An 18679-nucleotide genomic window follows, 5' to 3' on the forward strand; every position below is an offset into this window, starting at 1 on the left:
TGGACTTGTTGACTTGAAAAGAGAGACACGAACTGGGAGGAGCTGGTGACTTAGATTTGGAGAGACAAGAGGGAGGCAGAAGAACTTTTTTTTTTGGAAGCAGCACCTCGTGGAGGCAGAGAGAGACGGAGAGCATTGCTGAGTGCCACTTTGAATTGCCTTGGACTTTTGAGACCTGCCCCCTGAGCTGCCAAGGACTGAGGAGACATGGCTGTTTTGCTGGTACTTTGTCTGTCTGTTTTGATGTTGTTTTGCCAGATTTGTCCACTGGTGAAAGACAGTCCTTTTGTTGAAGAAGTCCTGGAACCTGGCTGCTGGCTAAGAGATCCTGAGACTGTCCTGCAGACAGAGAGTGAATACTGTCCACTGGTGAAGGACAGTGCTGTTGTTGCAGGGGTCTGGAGACTGTCCTGCAGACAGAGTGAATACTGTCCACTGGTGAAGGACAGTGCTGTTGTTGCAGGGGTCTGGGAACCTTTCTGTTGGTTCAGAAGCCCTGAAGAAGGATTTTCTCGTTGTATGTTTACAGAAATCCTGGGAGAGGGTTTTGCTAATGTTTTCAGGGGTTCTAGGACTGTTCTACAGACAGAGGATGAATTAATGAAGAGACAGGCAGTGTATCTTGTGGCCTTGCTAAGCCTTGTCTCCCCAGGAACTAAGATTGCAGAGAACTTGCCTGTGTCAAGATGAAGAAAAGACCTCCATTTGGGTATTAAGTGCTGTGCTTAAACTTGATGTAACTCTGGGGTAGATTCAATTGTGATTCAGGGGTGGGGAACTTTTGACCTTTTTGTGTTCTATGGTTGAGCAAATGAATATACTTTACTTATGTTTGGAAACTAATCTCCATTTGAGAAAAGGGGCTTTGTGGTGGACTAAATGAAGGTACAGCCTAGGGGTAAAGTAGTATTTAGAACCAGGACTTTGTAATTGATTGAATGATTGGAAGGTCCTGGGGTGGGGTAGTACTTGGAGATTATTTAATCACACTTAGTAAATGCTGTATTTTGAATGATGTCATATTTTGATCTTCTCTGTTCTTGGTTTGTCACTGAATAAAATGGAGAGCACCCATGCTGGTATTTTGAACCTTGGGAAGTTGCCTTTCCTTGGCTTTATATTACAACGAATGAAAAAAGAAAGACGCCTGCCCACCATTTTTTTGCAAAAGTGGGGGGCTATGGGTGTGCAGTATCGCATATACTGTTGGTCAGTCAATGTACAAGCTGCTGGTTAAACTGATTTTTTTTAAAACTTCTTTTTAATTAAATTTTTAATATCTTTTCAATCACTGAAAATCTAATTTCTCTCTCCATCCCCCACTGAGAAAGAAAAAAACCAACCCCCCAGTAATGAACGTGTATAGGCCAGCCAAACACAGGCCCGCAGAGGGCCCTCCTGGAGGCGAGGCTGGTCACCGTGGCCTCAGAGAGCTCACATGTCCCATACGCTGTTACTGCCACTTACGTTTTATTCTTTGTTACAAGTATTGGAAGGCTTAATGGTTAGGGGAGGGGAGAGGGAACCACTCCGAAATGAAGGTGAGCTGAGGACACGGGTGGAGAGTCCCACGACCATGATGCCATGAAGACGGAGGAGTCTGAGCGAGAGCCAGAGGGGCCTCAGGAAACAATGAACACCCCCCCCCTCACCCCCCGGAACTGGAAGGACCCAGGTCACACTCACTACAACGCTGGGGGGAAAGGACAATCAGGAGGGAGGACAGTGCTGAGAGGGTCTCAGAGAGACGGGGCAGACACTGGCTCAAGGGCTCCATGAGATGGAATGAACTGACCAGCGCACTGGCTGCATTCATGTTTTTAATGAAACAATCAACTAATTTTTAAAAATCATCAGAAAAAATAACCAAAGCGGCCACGGCCCTCTCTGCCCCAGACGGCGGGTATAGCCCTGGGGATGCACAGAAGACGCACTGCACTCCAGCCCCACGGGGAGGCGGGGCAGGGCCACAGCGGGGGGCGGGCGCCTACCTTGTATCCATTCTTCCACTTTTCATCGAGCAGTTCCTCACTCTGGATACGCCTGGCCACGTGATCGCCCAAGCCAGCCAGCACTATCTGCCGCAGAAAATTCACCTGGTCTTCGTTCGGGGGCTTCATTTTGGGATCCACAAAGAGGCCTGTGGCATGCTCACTGATGGAGGTCACTGGAGAGAAGGGCCCAAGAGAAAGAGGGAAAGACCCCTGAGGCAGGGAGACAGCAAGGGGCCCGGGTTCCAGCCTGGGAAAGTGCCAGGGGGTCTCACCGAGCCTCTCAGTGCCTTGGGTCCCTACAACCAGGTTGTGGGAGTCACCCATGTGATCCTAATGGTCTCAGACGCTTCCGAGCCCTGTGACCCTGGGCAAGTCACTTCAATTATCTGTCTCAGTCTACTCAACTGTAAAACAGGTGTCATAACAGCACCGACCTCCCAGAGCGGTTGTGAGGATCAGATGAGACGGAAAGAGCCAAGCATTTGGCACCATTCCCGGCACACAGGCGTTATCTAGCAGTGGTAACGCTGGCCTTCCCGACTCCTGGCCCAGCGCTCTGTGCTCTTGTCCCCTAGCTAGGATACCACTGATACAGAGACCCCTCTGACCGTCACTGTCCTAGCCAGTGACTGGCCCAGGGTGACAGAGCCCACACATGGCAGAGGCAGGATTCACACCCAGGTCTTGCCGACTCCCAGGCTGGCCCTGTCCACTACACTTTGGCTACGTCTCCTGCAGGTCTTTGCTGTTCTCTTCTTGGTGAGGAAACAAGGCTCTAAGCTCTCCCAGGGTCACCTAGCCAGTGAGGGCCAGAGGCCAGAGGGTTCTGATCCAGCCTTCCTTCTCTACACGGTGACCACGGACGAGCCCTGAGCCTCTCTGTGCCTCAGTTTCCCCATCTGTAGCTCTGGGAAGCCTGACCCTCTGAAAAGGCAAGGGCAGGGGCAGCGGAGCCACATGGAGGAAGGTGGACAACAAGGGGAGAAGGCTCCGGGAGAGGCTGAGAAGATGGACGGGGGGACACTGAGGGCCTCCCTGCTCTTCCTAGGGCATCTATGGGTCAGAGAGGGAGGTACCTGCTGTGGTCAGCTGCCCCCGAAGCCGCCGCACCTCCATCATGGCCTTGTAGCGCAGCCCGTTGGCTTCACAGAATCGGGGCGTGCAGCCTGAGTACTCGCAGGCCCCCACCGCGCCTACGGGACCAGGAGGAGCTGGGCTGAGGCCACACCCGGGCCGGCCTCACCCACCCGCTGCCCACCCATGCACACACATCACACCACACGCAGGGCCCGGCTGGGCCAAGCCCGGAGGTGGGGGCACGTACCGAGCAGCACCATCATGTCTCCCAGCTTCAGCGTGGCGCCCTGGCCGGCCCACAGCCTCTGCATCTGGGACACACGCGCTTTCTTCCCCTTCAGCTGCATCTGCTCCTGCTCGCTGGCAGCCGGCCTGGAAGCACATGAGCACAAGCACCGCTGGACACGCTACCTGCCGGGCGAGAGGGCAGCGGTGCCGGGGCCCTTGTCCTTCCAGAAGCGCCAGGGGCTCCCCACTGCCTCGTCCCCAGGCCGCAGCATTCCATTCTGTGCATGGGCCGTCTGGCCCCCACCAGAAACGCCACTCCCTGTTGTCCTGGCGGCCAGAAACCCCAGGCCCTCTTCAAGGCTCCACTCTGGGGCTGCCTCCCTCTTGGGAAAGGCCACTTCCTCTCCCCTCCCAGCTCCAGCTGCACCACACACACACACACACACGCACACACGCATGCACGCGCACACACACACACACACACACACACTCCATGAGTAACCACTTCCTTTCTATGCACACATATGTGGGCACACACACATCCACATGCATGCACTTATTTCTCTGTGACCGTATTGTAACCGGCAGCTCTGGGAGGGGGACCAGGGGCTCTTCATGGCTTCGTCCCCTCCTCCCCAGCACTTGCCACAGTGCCTGGCAGGCACACAGTAGGTGCTTTAAGAAGGCTCACTGAATTCAATGAAGATGAAGGCTTTGTGTGGTAAGTGTGGCTCTCACCTCACCAGGGAGTCAGAGGGCACGGCTTCACATTCACATTCAGGTCAATTCAACGAGCATTTTAAAGCACCTACTATGTGCCAGCCAAAGCGAGAATGGAAAGAAACCGCTTCCCTTCTCCTGGGGGATTTGTGGCACATTCAAAGGTAAATCAATACAAATGCACACACAGACAAGCTCTATGTTTTCTGGAGGTTTGGAAGCCAGGTTGGGGCCCTAATAACCTCATAAAAGGGGTGGCAGTTGGGCTGAGCCTTGAAGGCAGAGAGGGGGCTCCAACAATTGGAATTAAGGCTGAAGGACATTCCAGGCAGGGTGCACATCCCAATGCAAAGATCCAGAGGTGGGAAATGGGTAAAAGGAGGAGGCAGCAGCCCATCGGGGCCAACAGGCAGTGCGTGTGAAGGCAGTAACATGAATTCGGTCTAGAAAGTTGGGGTGCAGCCAGACTGTGTGTGTGTGTCTCTGTCTGCCCTAGAGCCCTTGCGCGGGCTACAGCACTCCATTGGCCCCTTATCAGAACCGACCCGTGTTTCCCAGGAGTCAAATACACGACTGAGGATTACAAAGGTTCCCACTGAGGCTGAAACCCCATTTTCACGCCTGTGAAACTACACGGCTCTTGCCCAAGAGCCCCTGCTTACACGTGCCAGGCCACACTGACACAGAAACACGGAATAAAAGCTCACCAGAGCATCAGGGCTGCCCTGAGGAGCCTGGCCTCACTCCTACCAGATGTGACCCCACTAAGGTCAGCTTCTGACTTTGGCTTGTTGCCCCCTTCTACAGCTAATCAGAGAAAAATCCCCCAAAGAGAGCTCACCTCTCCATTTCCCCAGATGTGGCACACTGCAGGGGCACCAGAGGTGAGGGGTCTGGGGGACCATGAGGTAGCTGGGTGGTATGACAGACAGAGCTCTGGGCCTGCAGTCACAAAGATCTGGCCTCAGACACTTCCTGGCTGTGTGGCCCTATCTATGCACCTCACCTCTGCCTGCCTCAGCTTCCTCATCTGTAAAATGGGATAACAGCCCCTATCTCCCAAAGATCACCCAGGAGACTCCAGCCGTCAGCATTAGTACCGGTGTTAGGGTGACTTAGACGGCTTCACTGCTCCCCCCAGGAAGGCCTCCTTCCTCCTGCAGCCTCCACCAGTCTCCTAACACAACTCCCAAGCTTTGCCTCCTCTGTCCTCTCCAGCCACCCTGTGTGAAGGCTGCAGGACATGGTGAACAAAGAGCCAGCCTTGGGTCAGGAAGTCCTGCCTCTCTCAAAGGCTGACCGTGTGACCCTGGGCAAGTCACTGAATCTCGAGGTGCTCTGGGCTAAGACTACAAGTAGCTGAGAAGGGGAGACCCAAGTTGTAAAAGGTTTTTACCTATGGAATGTCAGGCCCAGACCCTCCTAGGGAGACTCATGTCAAGTGACTCAAGAGAGGCCACAAACGTGGTCAGCAGCAGAATGAGAATCAGGGCTCCTGACCCCCGGCCTCACCCATGCTCAGCATTGGTCCAGAACAATGCCCTGCCCCCTGAATGTGATCCACAGTGCCTTCTACCACAGGTGCGGGTATGGCCTTCTAGGCTTTGCTGAAAGAACAGGAAGACGACCCCATCCCACATCCTTCCTCCCCTTCTGGGAAATCTTTTATCATAAAGCCATATCTGTTTAGTCCATGGGGGCGAGCAGAACGCTGCCCTGCTGCTCTGTCCAGACCGCCCATGGCAGACCCCTCTCTGCCACAAGCTGCACATCCGCGGCCACTCATCACCCACCTGTCTAACTCCTCGAACAGCTCTCGGATCGTCATGGCGGCCACAATGGTGATGACGTAGGGCAGGCATTCGTGCTGCTGGCTGAGGGCCAGCATCTTGGCGTAGCGGGGTGCCACCGGAAAGGTGGCCATTGTTCTCCCCAAGGGGCTGATCGGGCAACTCAGTTTTGCCCCCTGGAGCTGCTTCAGCCTAGGGAGAAAAATGCCACGAATGACTCCTAGCCTTAGAAGGGGCAGGGGAAGACAGTGGAGGGGTAAGGGGCCATCACGGCATCACAGACTGAGAGCTGACAAGGAAACTGGAGACCATGGGAGTCCAGCCTCCTCATCTGACAGACAAGGAAACTGAGGCAGAGGCTAAGAGAGTGTGTGAGGCAGGATCTGAACTCAGGTCACCCTGGATCCTTTGTATATCTGATGTAGGAGATGCTCCCTCAGTGGGGCCCACAGACCCGGGCCCAGCCTACCGTCCCGTCTGCAGGGGCTCCTGCAAAGCTCCAAGCGCTGTCAACAACTCCTCTGCGGCCACCAGGGCCTCCATGGGGGGAGGGGATGGAAACGGGAAGTTGACAACCTATAAAAAGCATTTGTGGGAGGTGAGAAAAGGCATGAGAATGAATGCCGTCTGCATCAGGTGCAAGGCCAGGGACCCGAGTCCCGCCTCCAGCTCCCACCACGTTCCAGGGGCCACCTGGAGTTCTCATGGACGATACAGTCCATGCTGTAAATAGACACGAAGCTGTCCCTTAATGCTGGCACGTCCGCCTCAGTGATTATCACCAAGTTGTCCCATCTACACCCTGGTGTGTAGAGGACCACGGCCAGTGGGGCTCTGACCCTGATGGCTGAATGAGCCCTCTCAGCATAGCAGCCTGCGAACCAGGCCCAGATCGGCTCCCCATCCCCTAGGATGGCTCACGGGCATGGGCTTCTCATCCCGTGAGAAGCATGGCACGTGCTCCCGGCCAGGGAACAAGGACACTCGCAGTGTTCTCAGGGGAAACCAGCATACTGTAGCCACATGGTATTAGGTAGAAGTCTTGGGACCACTCCATCCTGTCCTAGGGAGGTCTAGGGAGGTTTGGAACATCCTGCCTGGTACTCGTACCCTGATGACAAGGACAGAGACACGGCTGTCACGTATGAGGCGAATGGGAACTAGGGCGCTGGTGTAATCCCAAAGATAGGGGCTTATGATGACTGCAGTTTTACACCACATATGCTGGACTCAGCTGAACAAAGCTGACTCTGTTTCCACCGTCCTGTAGTCCCGTCTCATTTATGACCGTCAGCCTCTGGGTAAGTAACTCTTTTCCCCCTAATTCTTCTCTCTTAGCTCTGCTGCTGGTCGGCAGGACTCCTCTAACACCATCTCAGCTCTGCCACGGGAAGGCAGGGTTCCCCCAAGCCTGGCTCCCCACACTGTTAGAACATGATCATTTGTAGACTGTGGGCTCTTTGAGGGCAAAGATTGCCTCTTGTCTTTGTATCCTCAGCTTTTGGCAGTGCCCGGCACACAGCAGGTGCTTAGCAGAAACTTGCTGACTTGATGTGACTTTGTGGGCTGATCTGGTATCAAGAAATATGGATGCCAAATGGGAAAGCGTCTGGCTGGAGCCGAGGACGCAGAGGTTGTGACCTGGTTGTGACCAACACCCTTACAATGCCACCAGTGGGGACCTGGGCACTTGAGTGGCTTCTGCTCTCACTGCCCTCTCCAAAGGCAGCAGCGCCCTTTTGGTCTGATGGCTTTGCTCAGTCCTCTCACCCTTCTGGAGCTCTCTGCGGCCTCTGGTATTGTCCATCATCCTCCCCACCTAGGTTTTCCTGGTACGGCTCTCCCCTGGCTCTCCTAGCACTCCCCTTTAACTCTGAGATCACTCCAATTACGAACGAGCTTCTTCCTGGTGTCAAGCCCAAAGCCTTCTCTCTACCGCTTTCCCTACATCCCTGGTCAGCATCAACAGGAGTTTATTCATCACTACATGATTGGCACCAGGTGGGCAAAGGCCCGCAAAGAAAACTACAAAGAATGAAATAAATGCCCACTTCCTTTTTAAAGTTTTTGAACCACATGGAAAACTTGGCATCCTTGCCTGGTAAATGTTGCCTCTGTGAGGCTCAGTCCAACACTGCAAGGTCTCTGAGATCCAGCGTGTTTAGCCACCTTCCCAAGACACAAGGAATCTCCAGATGTGAAAAGCATGCATACTTGCCCTCTATTCCTTTTTGTTTGTTTGTTTTTTGGAGGCGGGAAGACAGGGCAACTGGGATGAAGTGACTTGCCCAAGGTCACACAGCTAGTAGGTGTTAAGTGTCAGAGGTCAGATTTGAACTCAGGTTCTCCTGACTCCAGGGCCAGTGCACAATCTAGCAGCCTAGAGAGCCCCCACCCTCTCTTCCTTTAGCCAAGAAGCTTCACACACAGATGCCTGAAGCAAGTCTCCTTCCAAACAGATCTCCTACCCTAAGAAGTCTCTCTTCCCTTCAGGAAATCAGCCCAGGAGAGAAAGCAGTAAGCTGGGCATGCCTCATGTGCTTTCTCTTCTGTTCTGGGGAGCTTCACCTTCTCTCCTACAACCCCCACTTCTCACCTTTTCTATGTTCAAAGCTTTCATCTGGAGGACCAGATCCTCCACGGGCCGCTGGGTGATTTCAGGAGGAGAAAACTTCTCAAAGTCACTGAAAACGGCCGATGAGTATAGCCTATGGGGGACAGAGAGACGCTTAAGAGCCTGGTGGGATGCAAACGCTCCCCGTGCCAGGGGACTCCAGGATCAGTCCTGAGAAGCTTCTAGAACCCTTCCCCCACAATAGCAATTACTGCATGCGAGCCTCAGGAAAACATTCTGCCCATCTTACAGATGAGGAAACTGAGGCTTACATAGCCAGTAAGTATTGGTGGGATTCCAACCTGGGTCTTTCTGACTCCAAATCCAGCACTCTAAGCACTGGGCCAGGCTGGGGAAGAGGAGGGCCTTGGGAGACTATCCACATTATTTCTTGCTTGACTGTATTTACTCTGTATTTTTCTTTAGGGAGGAGGGGGAGGTTCAGGGGGGAGTCATTAGCATCGATAAAACATTTAAGGAGAACACAGAAGTGACAGAGGTGGGACTGCTACCACTGTGTTCAATTTAGTATACGCTTAAAAAACCCAAACGCTACACAATCAAAATTCATTGTCTCACACAGAAACTGTCTTTTCTATTCTTCTTTGAAGATGGCAATCTTCATGTTTGTAGAGATCATAATAAAAAGTAACAAAACATAATAAAAGTATTCTGTGTATTGCTGCTTTCCATTTATATAATGAAAACTGGCCATGGGAGTCAGGCAGCCATGGGTACCAATGCCATTGTAGCCACTTGTTTGCTATGGGACCTCAGGCAAGGTACTTAACCTCTGCCTCTGCTTCAGCTGCCACATTTATAAAATGGGGCCAATGTCAGTAGCTCCTTCACAGAGCTGCTACAGGGATCAAACAGCCTTAAGGCACTTTGTCACTGCTAGCTAAGCCAGATGAAGAGTGACTGCTCTGGGGATAGCCCTGGGGACAACCCAAACATCTAGATCTAGGACTGAGAAGGACCCTGAAGGGGCGCTCTAGGCCAAAACCTTCATTTCAGAGATCAGGAATCGAGAGGCCCAGGGTTTAGGTGACTTGTCCAAGGTCATACAGCTAGTCAGTGGCAGAAACAGGATTTGAACCCAGGTCCTTGGGGCTCTTTCCAAACATTAATCCCCTCTCTACCATCTCCCCCTGTACTTCTCACTCCCCTTCCCCACTGGCCAGTCCTGGCCAGCTGCTCTCCAGCAGCCCTGCCTACCTGTAGCAGTGGCCTGGCTCCGTCCTCCCGGCTCTTCCTGCCCGCTGATCGGCTGATGCCTGTGACACCCACGTTACTCGGAAAGAGGACACGCCGGTCACTTTGTCATAAAACCTCTTCTTGACTTTGCCGCAGTCAACAACGTATTTGATGCCAGGGATGGTCAGGGATGTCTCAGCCACGTTGGTGGCTACCACACACAGTCTGCAACCCTCCGGAGGAGGTCTGAACACCTGCATCGGGAAAAGCAAAGCCCTGTTGGTACAACTGGGATCTCCACTTCTGGAAGCTGGGCTAGATCCCAGCACCCTCCGAGTGGGAATCAATCTACTGAGGGCCACAGCAGCTGCAGAGTTGGAAGGAGCCTTAGGGAGCATCAAATGCAAACCCCAAACCCTACATTTTCCAGAAGATAAGTCTCAGAGGACAGATCTTTCCAAGGTCACACAGGCACTATCACAGACCACAGAACTTCCCAGGCTCTCGGCAGCTGTCTAGTCCAATCCACATCCAAAGAGACTTCAACAAGAGCCCAGCCTGGCTCCTTCCAGGCTCAGCTGAAGTCCCATCATCTTTCCCAACCCCCTAAGGCCCATGACTTTTCCGAGACTGTCACCAGTCTACACTATCTGGTGTGTCCAGAGTAGTCTCCCCCAGCAGACTGAAAACTTCTTGAGGGCAGGGACTATCTTGTGACTTGTCCGTACACCCAGCACTCAGTCTGTGCCTGGCACAGAGTTAGTATTTCATAAATGCCTCCTGACTGCTCCATCAAGGGAGAATGCACCACCTGGCCAAGCAGCCTGGTTCACTTTGGGGCTGTACATCTATCTGCCAACCTCAACTCCGGCAATGTCTGCCCACTGCTCTGGTTCTGACCTTGGAGGCCAAGATTCAAACCTAAGCTGTCCTACCTCATCTGACAGGCTCATACTTTTAGACAGAGGAAGGAACTTCAAGGCCATCCGTCTAATCTAAGCCTCTAATTTTACAGAAGAGGAAATTGAGGCCAAGAGGGAAAATGGGTAGTGCATGTCCACACACCCACTAAATGGCTGAACTGGTAGTAGAGCTCAGATCACTGAACCCCAAATTCACTGTCTCCCCACCCCAAATAACAAGCATTTCTTGCTGCTTCCCCTTCCCTCTCCAAAAAGGAAAAACAAAACCCTCATAATAAATATGTATATCTCAACAAAACAGATTCCCACACTGGCCCATGCCCATGGAAGATGCTGGCAGGGACCTCCATAGCTCAGTGAGCCTGCCCTTGCCTCCAGGCAGCAAAGGGATGAGCACATTCCAGTCTCTTAACAGAGACCTCCTATTGCCAAGATGAGCATGTGGCTTAACTCCTGCTAACATGACATCTTGGTGAAAGGCATCTCCTGCCCAGCCTCTAGAGGGCAAAGTGAGAGGCTCCTGTCCCTGGCTTGCTGCAAGCCCAGGAGTGGCCTCCAGGAGGAACTGAGCAGTCCTCAGAGTGGCCAGGGGCTGGAGCAGACCAAGCCTGGCCCACATGTGTGTACAGCCTTACCTGGGCTTGCTTTTCTGGAGCTAGCAGCGAATACAGCGGCAGGACATGAAGCGGGAGGGAGGCGTCTGGCTTCTCCTCTGTAACAGAAAACAAGTGGGCTAAGGTCAGGGCAAAGGAGCTGGCAGGGAACTCCCAGCAGGTCTCAGGGTTCGGGTCCCAGCGACTGCATGCTGAAGACTACTGTTATTAATATCAACATGAATATTAATTATGATTAAGACTACGAGTATTTATCTATTAGCATTAATTGTGAATGCTAATGTTAACTACCGTTAAGACTAACAGCATTTTTTGTTAGCTGCCCATGAAACTGTGTATATGGATGTTCTAATGGTTGGCACTCACAGAACACCTCACATTTTGCAAAGTGCTTTCCAAATAACTCTGTGGGGCAAATGCTTATGATCCCCCATTTTACAGATGAAGAAATTGAGGGTAGGAGTTAAGCAGCTGGCCCAGGTGCACAGCAAGAAAGTGTCTGAGCTGGGGCCTGAGCCCTACTCAGGGATGTCCACACCAAGGGAGCAGGAAGGCCTCTGACAAGCAGGTGGTCACACAGTGCCTTGGGTTTCTGGCCTGGCTCTCCACAGGCCCATCCATGCATGCCAGGGAGGCGGCCCTAGGCTCTCAGCACCTTGAGGACAGGGGCTGCAGGAGGGACCTGGCTTCTCCCGGCTCAGTGCCAGGCTCGGCAATCAGTGTGCACGCTTCATGATGACGCTGGCATTAAGAGGAACAGAGCTGGGGATGGTTCATCTAAGGCAGCATTGAGGGATGAAGGATGAAAAGGTCTAACTCCATGTATGTGGATGCCACAAGAGAGCTGCCAGTATTTCTATACATGGGTTTGCAAAGCTCCTCACAGACGTGACCACATTGGGGCCTCACAATAGGTCTATTATTATCTCCATTTTACAAATGAGGGAAACTGAGGCATGGAGAGGCTAAAGGACTTAGGTGACTTACCCAGGGCCACGCATCTAATAAGCAGTGGGTTCTCCTGAGTCCAGGCCAGAAGCCTACATAGGCTACTACACCACAGCATTAGGGGACGCTGATCACAGGAAGGTTTGCAAAGTGCTTGGTGGACCTCATCTCATCCCATCCCCACAATGATCCTGGGAGGGAGGGAGCACCTGCCTCGACACTCAGAGAGGGTGTGTCATTAGCCTAAAGTGGCACAGCCAGGAAGTGTCTGCAGGGGAGTCTAAGCCAGCTCCCTCCTGACCCCAAGTCCGGAGCTCTCACCACACCACACAGAGATGGGAGCCCGCTGTGGAAGCCAAGTGCAGCCGGCCCCAGGACAGAGAAGGGGCCCTGCTACGGGGACTTCGGGGAGAAAACCCTCTGGAGGCCAACCTTCTTCAGCTCCCCCATCTCCCAGGTCTAGGTCGAGATCAGATCCCATGACATCCTCTTCCTCATCCATTTCTGACTCCCTGTCCTCGTCTCCTTCATCCACGGGCATCACTGAATAATTATCCAGATCGATTTTGGGCAGCGCCTAAGGGGAGAAGAGAGATCGATACCACCTGCTGTCCGGGGGCTTGTCTGCCCGATGATGCCTTATGGGCCCTTCTCAGAATACAGCTGTGAAATAACTGAAGCAATTAGAGGGGGAGACCTTAACCTGGGTCCATGAACTTTTTTAAGAAATCAAACACATGATGATAACTAAATTTCAATAGAATTGGTTTCCTTTGTCATCAGTCACCAATCAGACAGTCACACACGGATTTGGGCTTCCAGCTCAGTCCTCTACAGGTCTATCCATCTATACCAGGGAGGCTGCCCTAGACTCTAAACTTTGATTCTTTGCATTTAAAACCAGGATGCTGAGAAGGGGTCCATAGGCTTCACCAGACACTGCCCAGGAGGACCAGGACACACAGATGAAAACCTCAAAGTTAGAGGTTAGTGAAAATAATGATAGAATGTTCCTTCCCCACACAAATTTGTGGAGCCCAGGTTAAGAACCCCAAAGCCTTGAATCAAGTCTGTGTCTTCTCGAGCACAGCATCTGATACCCCAATACTAGGTCTAGCTATCTCCTCCAGGTAAAAAAAGTCCATGTGGCTTTAAGGGCATGTGAGAAATCAGCCAGACTTCCTGTCATCAGCGCAGAACGAAGAGGTTTTCTCTTTCTAATGCCCTGGTGGCCTGAGGACCTACTTATCCACGAGCTATCCACTTAAGGGAAGCCCAGACTGCTTTGATGTCTCTGGGACAGGTGCAGAGGGCAGCTATCGGCTGGCAGACCAGGGGCGCCTCTCTGTATATTAAGTATTAATGCCTGCTGCATTAGTGCTCGGCATGGTGGCGCCAGGACACTGGGGCGCTCTTCAGTCAGCATCCTGCTTAGTGGAAGTCCCCAGTCACTGACCCCCACCAGCACGATGGGATCCAGAAAGTCTGGTCCTTAGTGGGGAGGGAAAACTAACTTCCCAAGGGCCCGGCTTCCATGCAAGGGATGTTCACTGACCTGTTCCAAAAGGGAACAGGCTCAGAAATGCTTTAGAAACATTTCAATCTGATTTTCATTACAAACTCAAAATCATAACCACACCTAGGAAATGTGGCTTCCAGGGCAAATCTGGGCAGACGATTGGGAAAGGGGCCAGTCCAGGGTTACAGATGGGAGCAGGGGCAGAACATGCAGAGGCTGTGCGAGTACTCATCCCCACCCCCACCAAGCAGGATGTAAGCTCCTTGAAAACAAGGGCAGCTTCAGGTGTGTCTCTGAATTTCTGGTACCTAACGCAAGAGGAACTGGAGACCCAAAGGCCATGTAGGCCAACCTACTCTCACTTTACAGATGAGGAAACTGAGGCCCACAAAGGTGAAGCGATTTGAACACAGTCACAAAGGTATTAAGTGTTAGAGGCGAGAGCTGAACCCTCTGCATACAGTCTGAGGTTTTTCTCCTGGCCCATGCTGTTTGGTGAAATGAACTGAATTGGGGGGCGGAGCCAAGATGGCAGAGTAGAAGCAGGACCTCTGCTGCTCCAGCTTCTACCTTCCCCAATCCATGTAAAAGGGGACTCTGAACAAACTCTGGAGCTGCAGAACCCACAAAATGACACAGAAAAGCTAACCTCCCACTGAGGACAGCCCGGCAGGAATCAGCCAGTGCAGTGCTCTGGGAGCCAAGCCCAGCCCCACGCTGAGGCTTTAGCCCCAGGGCGGGCCTGACCAGCCCAGGCCAGAGGGGCTCCAGATCGGCAGCAGCTGTGGCCATTTCCAGATTTATCAACACATAGACGCGAAGGACAAAGTGAGAGGTCAGTGCAGTCTGGACTTTGGGACTCAGTAAGTGGGAGTGCTGAGAGCCTTGACTCAGTTGGCGCCATGGTGAAGCTTCAGCTCCTGGACTGCAGAGTGTAGGGGGACCAAGAGACCAGTCTGAGGGGTAATCGTTCTTGCTTTAACCTTCTTGGATCTGGATTGCAGTCTAGGGTGGAGGTAGGTCCTGCGGTGTGTGTCCAGCTTGCCAGAGCATGTGGAGACCTCAGAGAGGGCACCCATCTAATACCTCCGGCAGCTGAGAAAACCCCAGCATTTGGGACGAAAGCTCCCCTGTCTGGTGGCAGAGTTCTACTGTGGCAAAAAGCCCAGGGGTCAAGTGACTGAGGGGCGACATGACCAGGCAAAGGAAACAAAGCAGACAGAAGAGTCCAATATTAGACTCCTATTTTGGTGATAAAAAGGAGCAAAGCACGGAACAGGAGGAAGACAGTGAAGTCAGAACTCCTGCACCAAAAATTTCAAAGGAAAATACAAGCTGGTTACAGGCCATAGAGGACCTTAAGAGGCAGATAAGAGAAGTGGAGGGAAAATTGGGAAGAGAAATGAGAACGATGCAAGAAAATTACGAAATGAGAGTCAACAGCCTGACTGAGGAAAATCATACCTTAAAAAATAGACTAACTCAAATGGCAAAAGAGGCTCAAAAAGGCAATGAAGAGAATAATGCCTTAAAAAGCCAAATTTGCCAGATGGAAAAAGAATCTCAAAAGCTCAATGAGGAGAATCATTGCTTCAGAATTAGATTGGAGCAAATGGAAGCTAATGACTTTATGAGAAATCAAGATGCTGTTAAACAGATCGAAACAAATGAAAGAGTAGAAGGCAATGTGAAATATTTCATGGGAAAAACCACTAACCTGGAAAACAGATCCAGGAGACATAATTTAAAAATTATTGGACTACCTGAAAACCATGATCAAAGTAAGAACCTAGAAATCATCCTCCAGGAAGTTCTCAAAGAAAACTGCCCTGATGTTTTAGAACCAGAGGGCAAAATCGAGGTTGAAAGAATTCACCAATTACCTCCTGTAAAAGATCCCAAAAAGAAAACTCCTAGGAATATTATAGCAGGTTCCGGAATTCCCAGATTAAGGAGAGAATATTACAAGTAGCCAGGAAGAAACAATTTGAATATTGTGGAAACACAATCAGGATAACCCAGGATCTGGCAGCTTCTACACTGAGGGATCGAAGGGCTTGGAATATGATATTCTGGAGGTCTAAGGAGCTGGGATTAAAACCAAGAGTCACCTACCCAGCAAAACTGAATATCATGTTTCAGGGGAAAATATGCTCATTCAGTGGAATAGAGGACTTTCTAGCATTCTTAATGAAAAAACCAGAGTTGAATAGAAAATCTGACATTCAGATACAAGAAACAAGAGAAGCTTGAGAAGGTAAACAGGGAAAAGAAATCATAAGCCACTTATCAAAGTTGAAGTATTAACATTCCTACATGGAAAAACAATAATTGCAACTGATGAAACTTTTCTCAGTATGAAAATAGTTGAAGGGAATAGAAATATATATATATATACACACACACACACATATATATGTCTATATATGAGGGTATATGGGCATATGAATACATATATGAATGTGCGTATATATGATTACAGGTATACATAGATAGAGGGCACAGGACCAATTTAATAGGAAGGGATGATACTTAAAAGGTGAAATTAAGAGGTGAGAGAGGAATATAATGAGAGGAGATGGGGAGAGACAGAATGGGGTTAACTATCTCATATAGAAGAGGCAAGGGGAAATGGTTACAATGGAGGGGAAGAATAGGAAGGCAAAAGGAAATGAGTCAACCTTATTCCCATTGAATCTGACTTGGGGAGGGAATGACATACACACTAAATAGGGTATCAGCCTACAGGAGAGTAGGGGGGAAGGGGATAAGAAGGGGGATGATGGAAGGGAGGGGAGGATAGTGGGGAAGAAAGTTGGAAGCATCCACTTTTGAAAAGGGACGGGATCAAAGTAGAGAATAGAACAAGTGGGAGGTGGGATAGGAGGTAGGGAAATATAGTCAGTTTTTTACAATATATCTACTATGTTATTGTTTTGCATTAGCTACACATGTACAACCTATACTGAAGTGCTTATCTTCCCAGTAAGGGTAGGTGACAAGGGAGGAAGGGAATGAATCTGGAATTCAAAGTTTTAAAATCAAATGTTTAAATATATATATACACACACACACACACACACATATATACTATTATTAATATCATTTTACATGTAACTGGGTAATAAGATATACAGGCACTGGGGTATAGAGATCCACCATGCCCTACTGGAAAAGTCGAAAGGGGTATGGGAGAAGATATGGGAGAGAGCAGACTGGAGGAAGGGATATCCTCTGGGATGGCTATTTTGGGGTAGTGGGTAAGGGAAAAACGGGGAGAAAATTTGCAACTCAAAATCTGGCGGAAATGATGTAAATCAGAAATTAATAAAGCATTTGAAAAATGAAAAAAAAAAAAAAGAAATGAACTGAATTGAATGAAGCTGAGGAAGGGACCCATGCAAAAGACTGTGAGCAGCACGAGGAAAGAGCCAGACCAAGTGATTTGGCTTCTGTGGGAGCCCCAGGCTGAGTGTTGGCAAAGGGGCCCAGGGTTACATTTCTCCATTAGGTCTAGGCCAAGGACAGGCCAAAGGCTCCTGCCTCAGGCTGAGCAGAAAGTCTCAGGGCAGGTCTTGGTTTCTATGCTGGTGAAAGGGCTTCCCCCCAAGGCTGCACGGGCAGGCTGAAGGCAAAGAGAAGGAGGCCCAGGCCAGGTCCCACCCTGACTACCTCCAGAGCTGCCAACATACCACAGGGGCCTTCTTGCCTCGTGACTTCTTGAATTTTCTCATTTCTTCAACAGAATCCTCTTTTTCTTCTGTTTCTTTAAAAAAAAAAAAGTGAGGCCAAGCTTGATTCCTTACCATGCTTTTCAAAGACCTAGGCAGCCTTCCACACCCATCCCCTGCCCCCTGTCTAGCCTTGGATGTGGTACCCTCAGAGGCACAGGCTGGGAACAAATGCCCTCACCAGTGCCCACTGCGGCCTGCACTGATGCCCCACTAGTGTCTGAGGAGAGCTGTCCTCTCCTCCCTGTGCCCCTCTGTCCCAGTGGCTGGCCTACCTCTGGTGCTGCCTCTATGGCAGGGGAAGGCCCTTCGGAGTCTTCGGCAGAGAGAGTGCACCTCGGCCTGCCCCGTCAGGAACACCAGAATACCTCCTGAGAGAAAGAAGACCAGGAACTGATGATGTCAGAGTCTCAAGGCCACAAGACCTGAGCTCAGCTGGCACCAAACAAAGGTGCCAGACATCCAGCTGGATGCGGTGCTCTGGCCTTTCCAAAGCACTTTTACCCCTACAGTTTCATGGCTGGAGAGAACATTCAGGGGGCGGGGGGAAAACGACAGCTCATGTGAAAGGCCTCACCCTGAAGGGGAATTACATGGACTCTGCTAGGCCAAAGAGGACATAACCAGGAGCCAAGGAGGGAAGAGTATGACAGCAGCACTGCCCCAAAGCAGAGCAACTCCCCTTCACTAGGGCTCTTTTTTCTTTTTTGAGGCAACTGGGGTTAAGTGACTTGCCCAGGGTCACATAACTAGTAAGTGTCAAGTGTCTGAGGCTGGCTTTGACTCAGGCCCTTCTGACTCCTAGGCCAGTGCTCTATTCATTGTGCCACCTAGCCTCCCTTGAGGCCTTCCAGAAGGGGATTCTTATTCAGGTACAGACTGGTCAAGAAAACCCTTCAGGTTCTCTCCTGGCTCTGAGGTCCTGTGAAATCATCTAGTGAAGCATGCAGGGTATGCACCATCACCCCCATTTTACAGAGGAGAAAAGGGACATGCCTGTAATCCCAAGGCTACCTGGCAACAAAATCAGCCTCCCGGGCCCTCTACAGCAATAGCTGCAAAAGACACACGGCGGCTGTCCAGGCTGACCCCTCACCTGGAGGCAGCATTCGGTGGATCTTACAGACTTTTCGGAAGCACTCGCCACTGTAGTCATGGAGCGGTGTCCTCTTGTTAAAGTGGACAGTCACAGGGAACTGCCTGGAGTCCACCTAACAACAACAACAACCAGCCAGTGTCAGGGAGGCACAGACCAGTGCGGCTGCATGGCATCAGGAGCCAGTGAATCCCCCAGCACGGGAGCTCTCCAAGCACTTGGTGGGGT

The 18679-nt window shown here is 51.2% G+C and overlaps 1 protein-coding gene across 1 annotated transcript in view; it reads right to left on the bottom strand.

Moving 5' to 3' along the window:
- LOC138158057 (probable ATP-dependent RNA helicase DHX37) overlaps positions 1-18679 on the bottom strand; it is a 42640-nt gene that overhangs the window by 5625 nt on the left and 18336 nt on the right. Inside the window, exons 10-21 of the mRNA XM_069084359.1 lie at positions 18452-18566; positions 17631-17726; positions 17317-17390; positions 12538-12682; positions 11179-11255; positions 9642-9874; positions 8406-8517; positions 6279-6385; positions 5813-6001; positions 3319-3443; positions 3071-3187; positions 1992-2167 (exon numbers count right to left, since the gene is read on the bottom strand). Of these exons, the coding sequence (XP_068940460.1) occupies positions 1992-2167; positions 3071-3187; positions 3319-3443; positions 5813-6001; positions 6279-6385; positions 8406-8517; positions 9642-9874; positions 11179-11255; positions 12538-12682; positions 17317-17390; positions 17631-17726; positions 18452-18566 (1566 nt within the window). The remainder of the gene's footprint in view (positions 1-1991; positions 2168-3070; positions 3188-3318; positions 3444-5812; positions 6002-6278; positions 6386-8405; positions 8518-9641; positions 9875-11178; positions 11256-12537; positions 12683-17316; positions 17391-17630; positions 17727-18451; positions 18567-18679) is intronic.

Source organism: Petaurus breviceps, unplaced genomic scaffold, assembly GCF_028583685.1.
Source record: "Petaurus breviceps papuanus isolate PSGF00001 unplaced genomic scaffold, PetGlider_PUasm1.0 100, whole genome shotgun sequence".
Classification (NCBI taxonomy): Eukaryota; Metazoa; Chordata; class Mammalia; order Diprotodontia; family Petauridae; genus Petaurus; species Petaurus breviceps.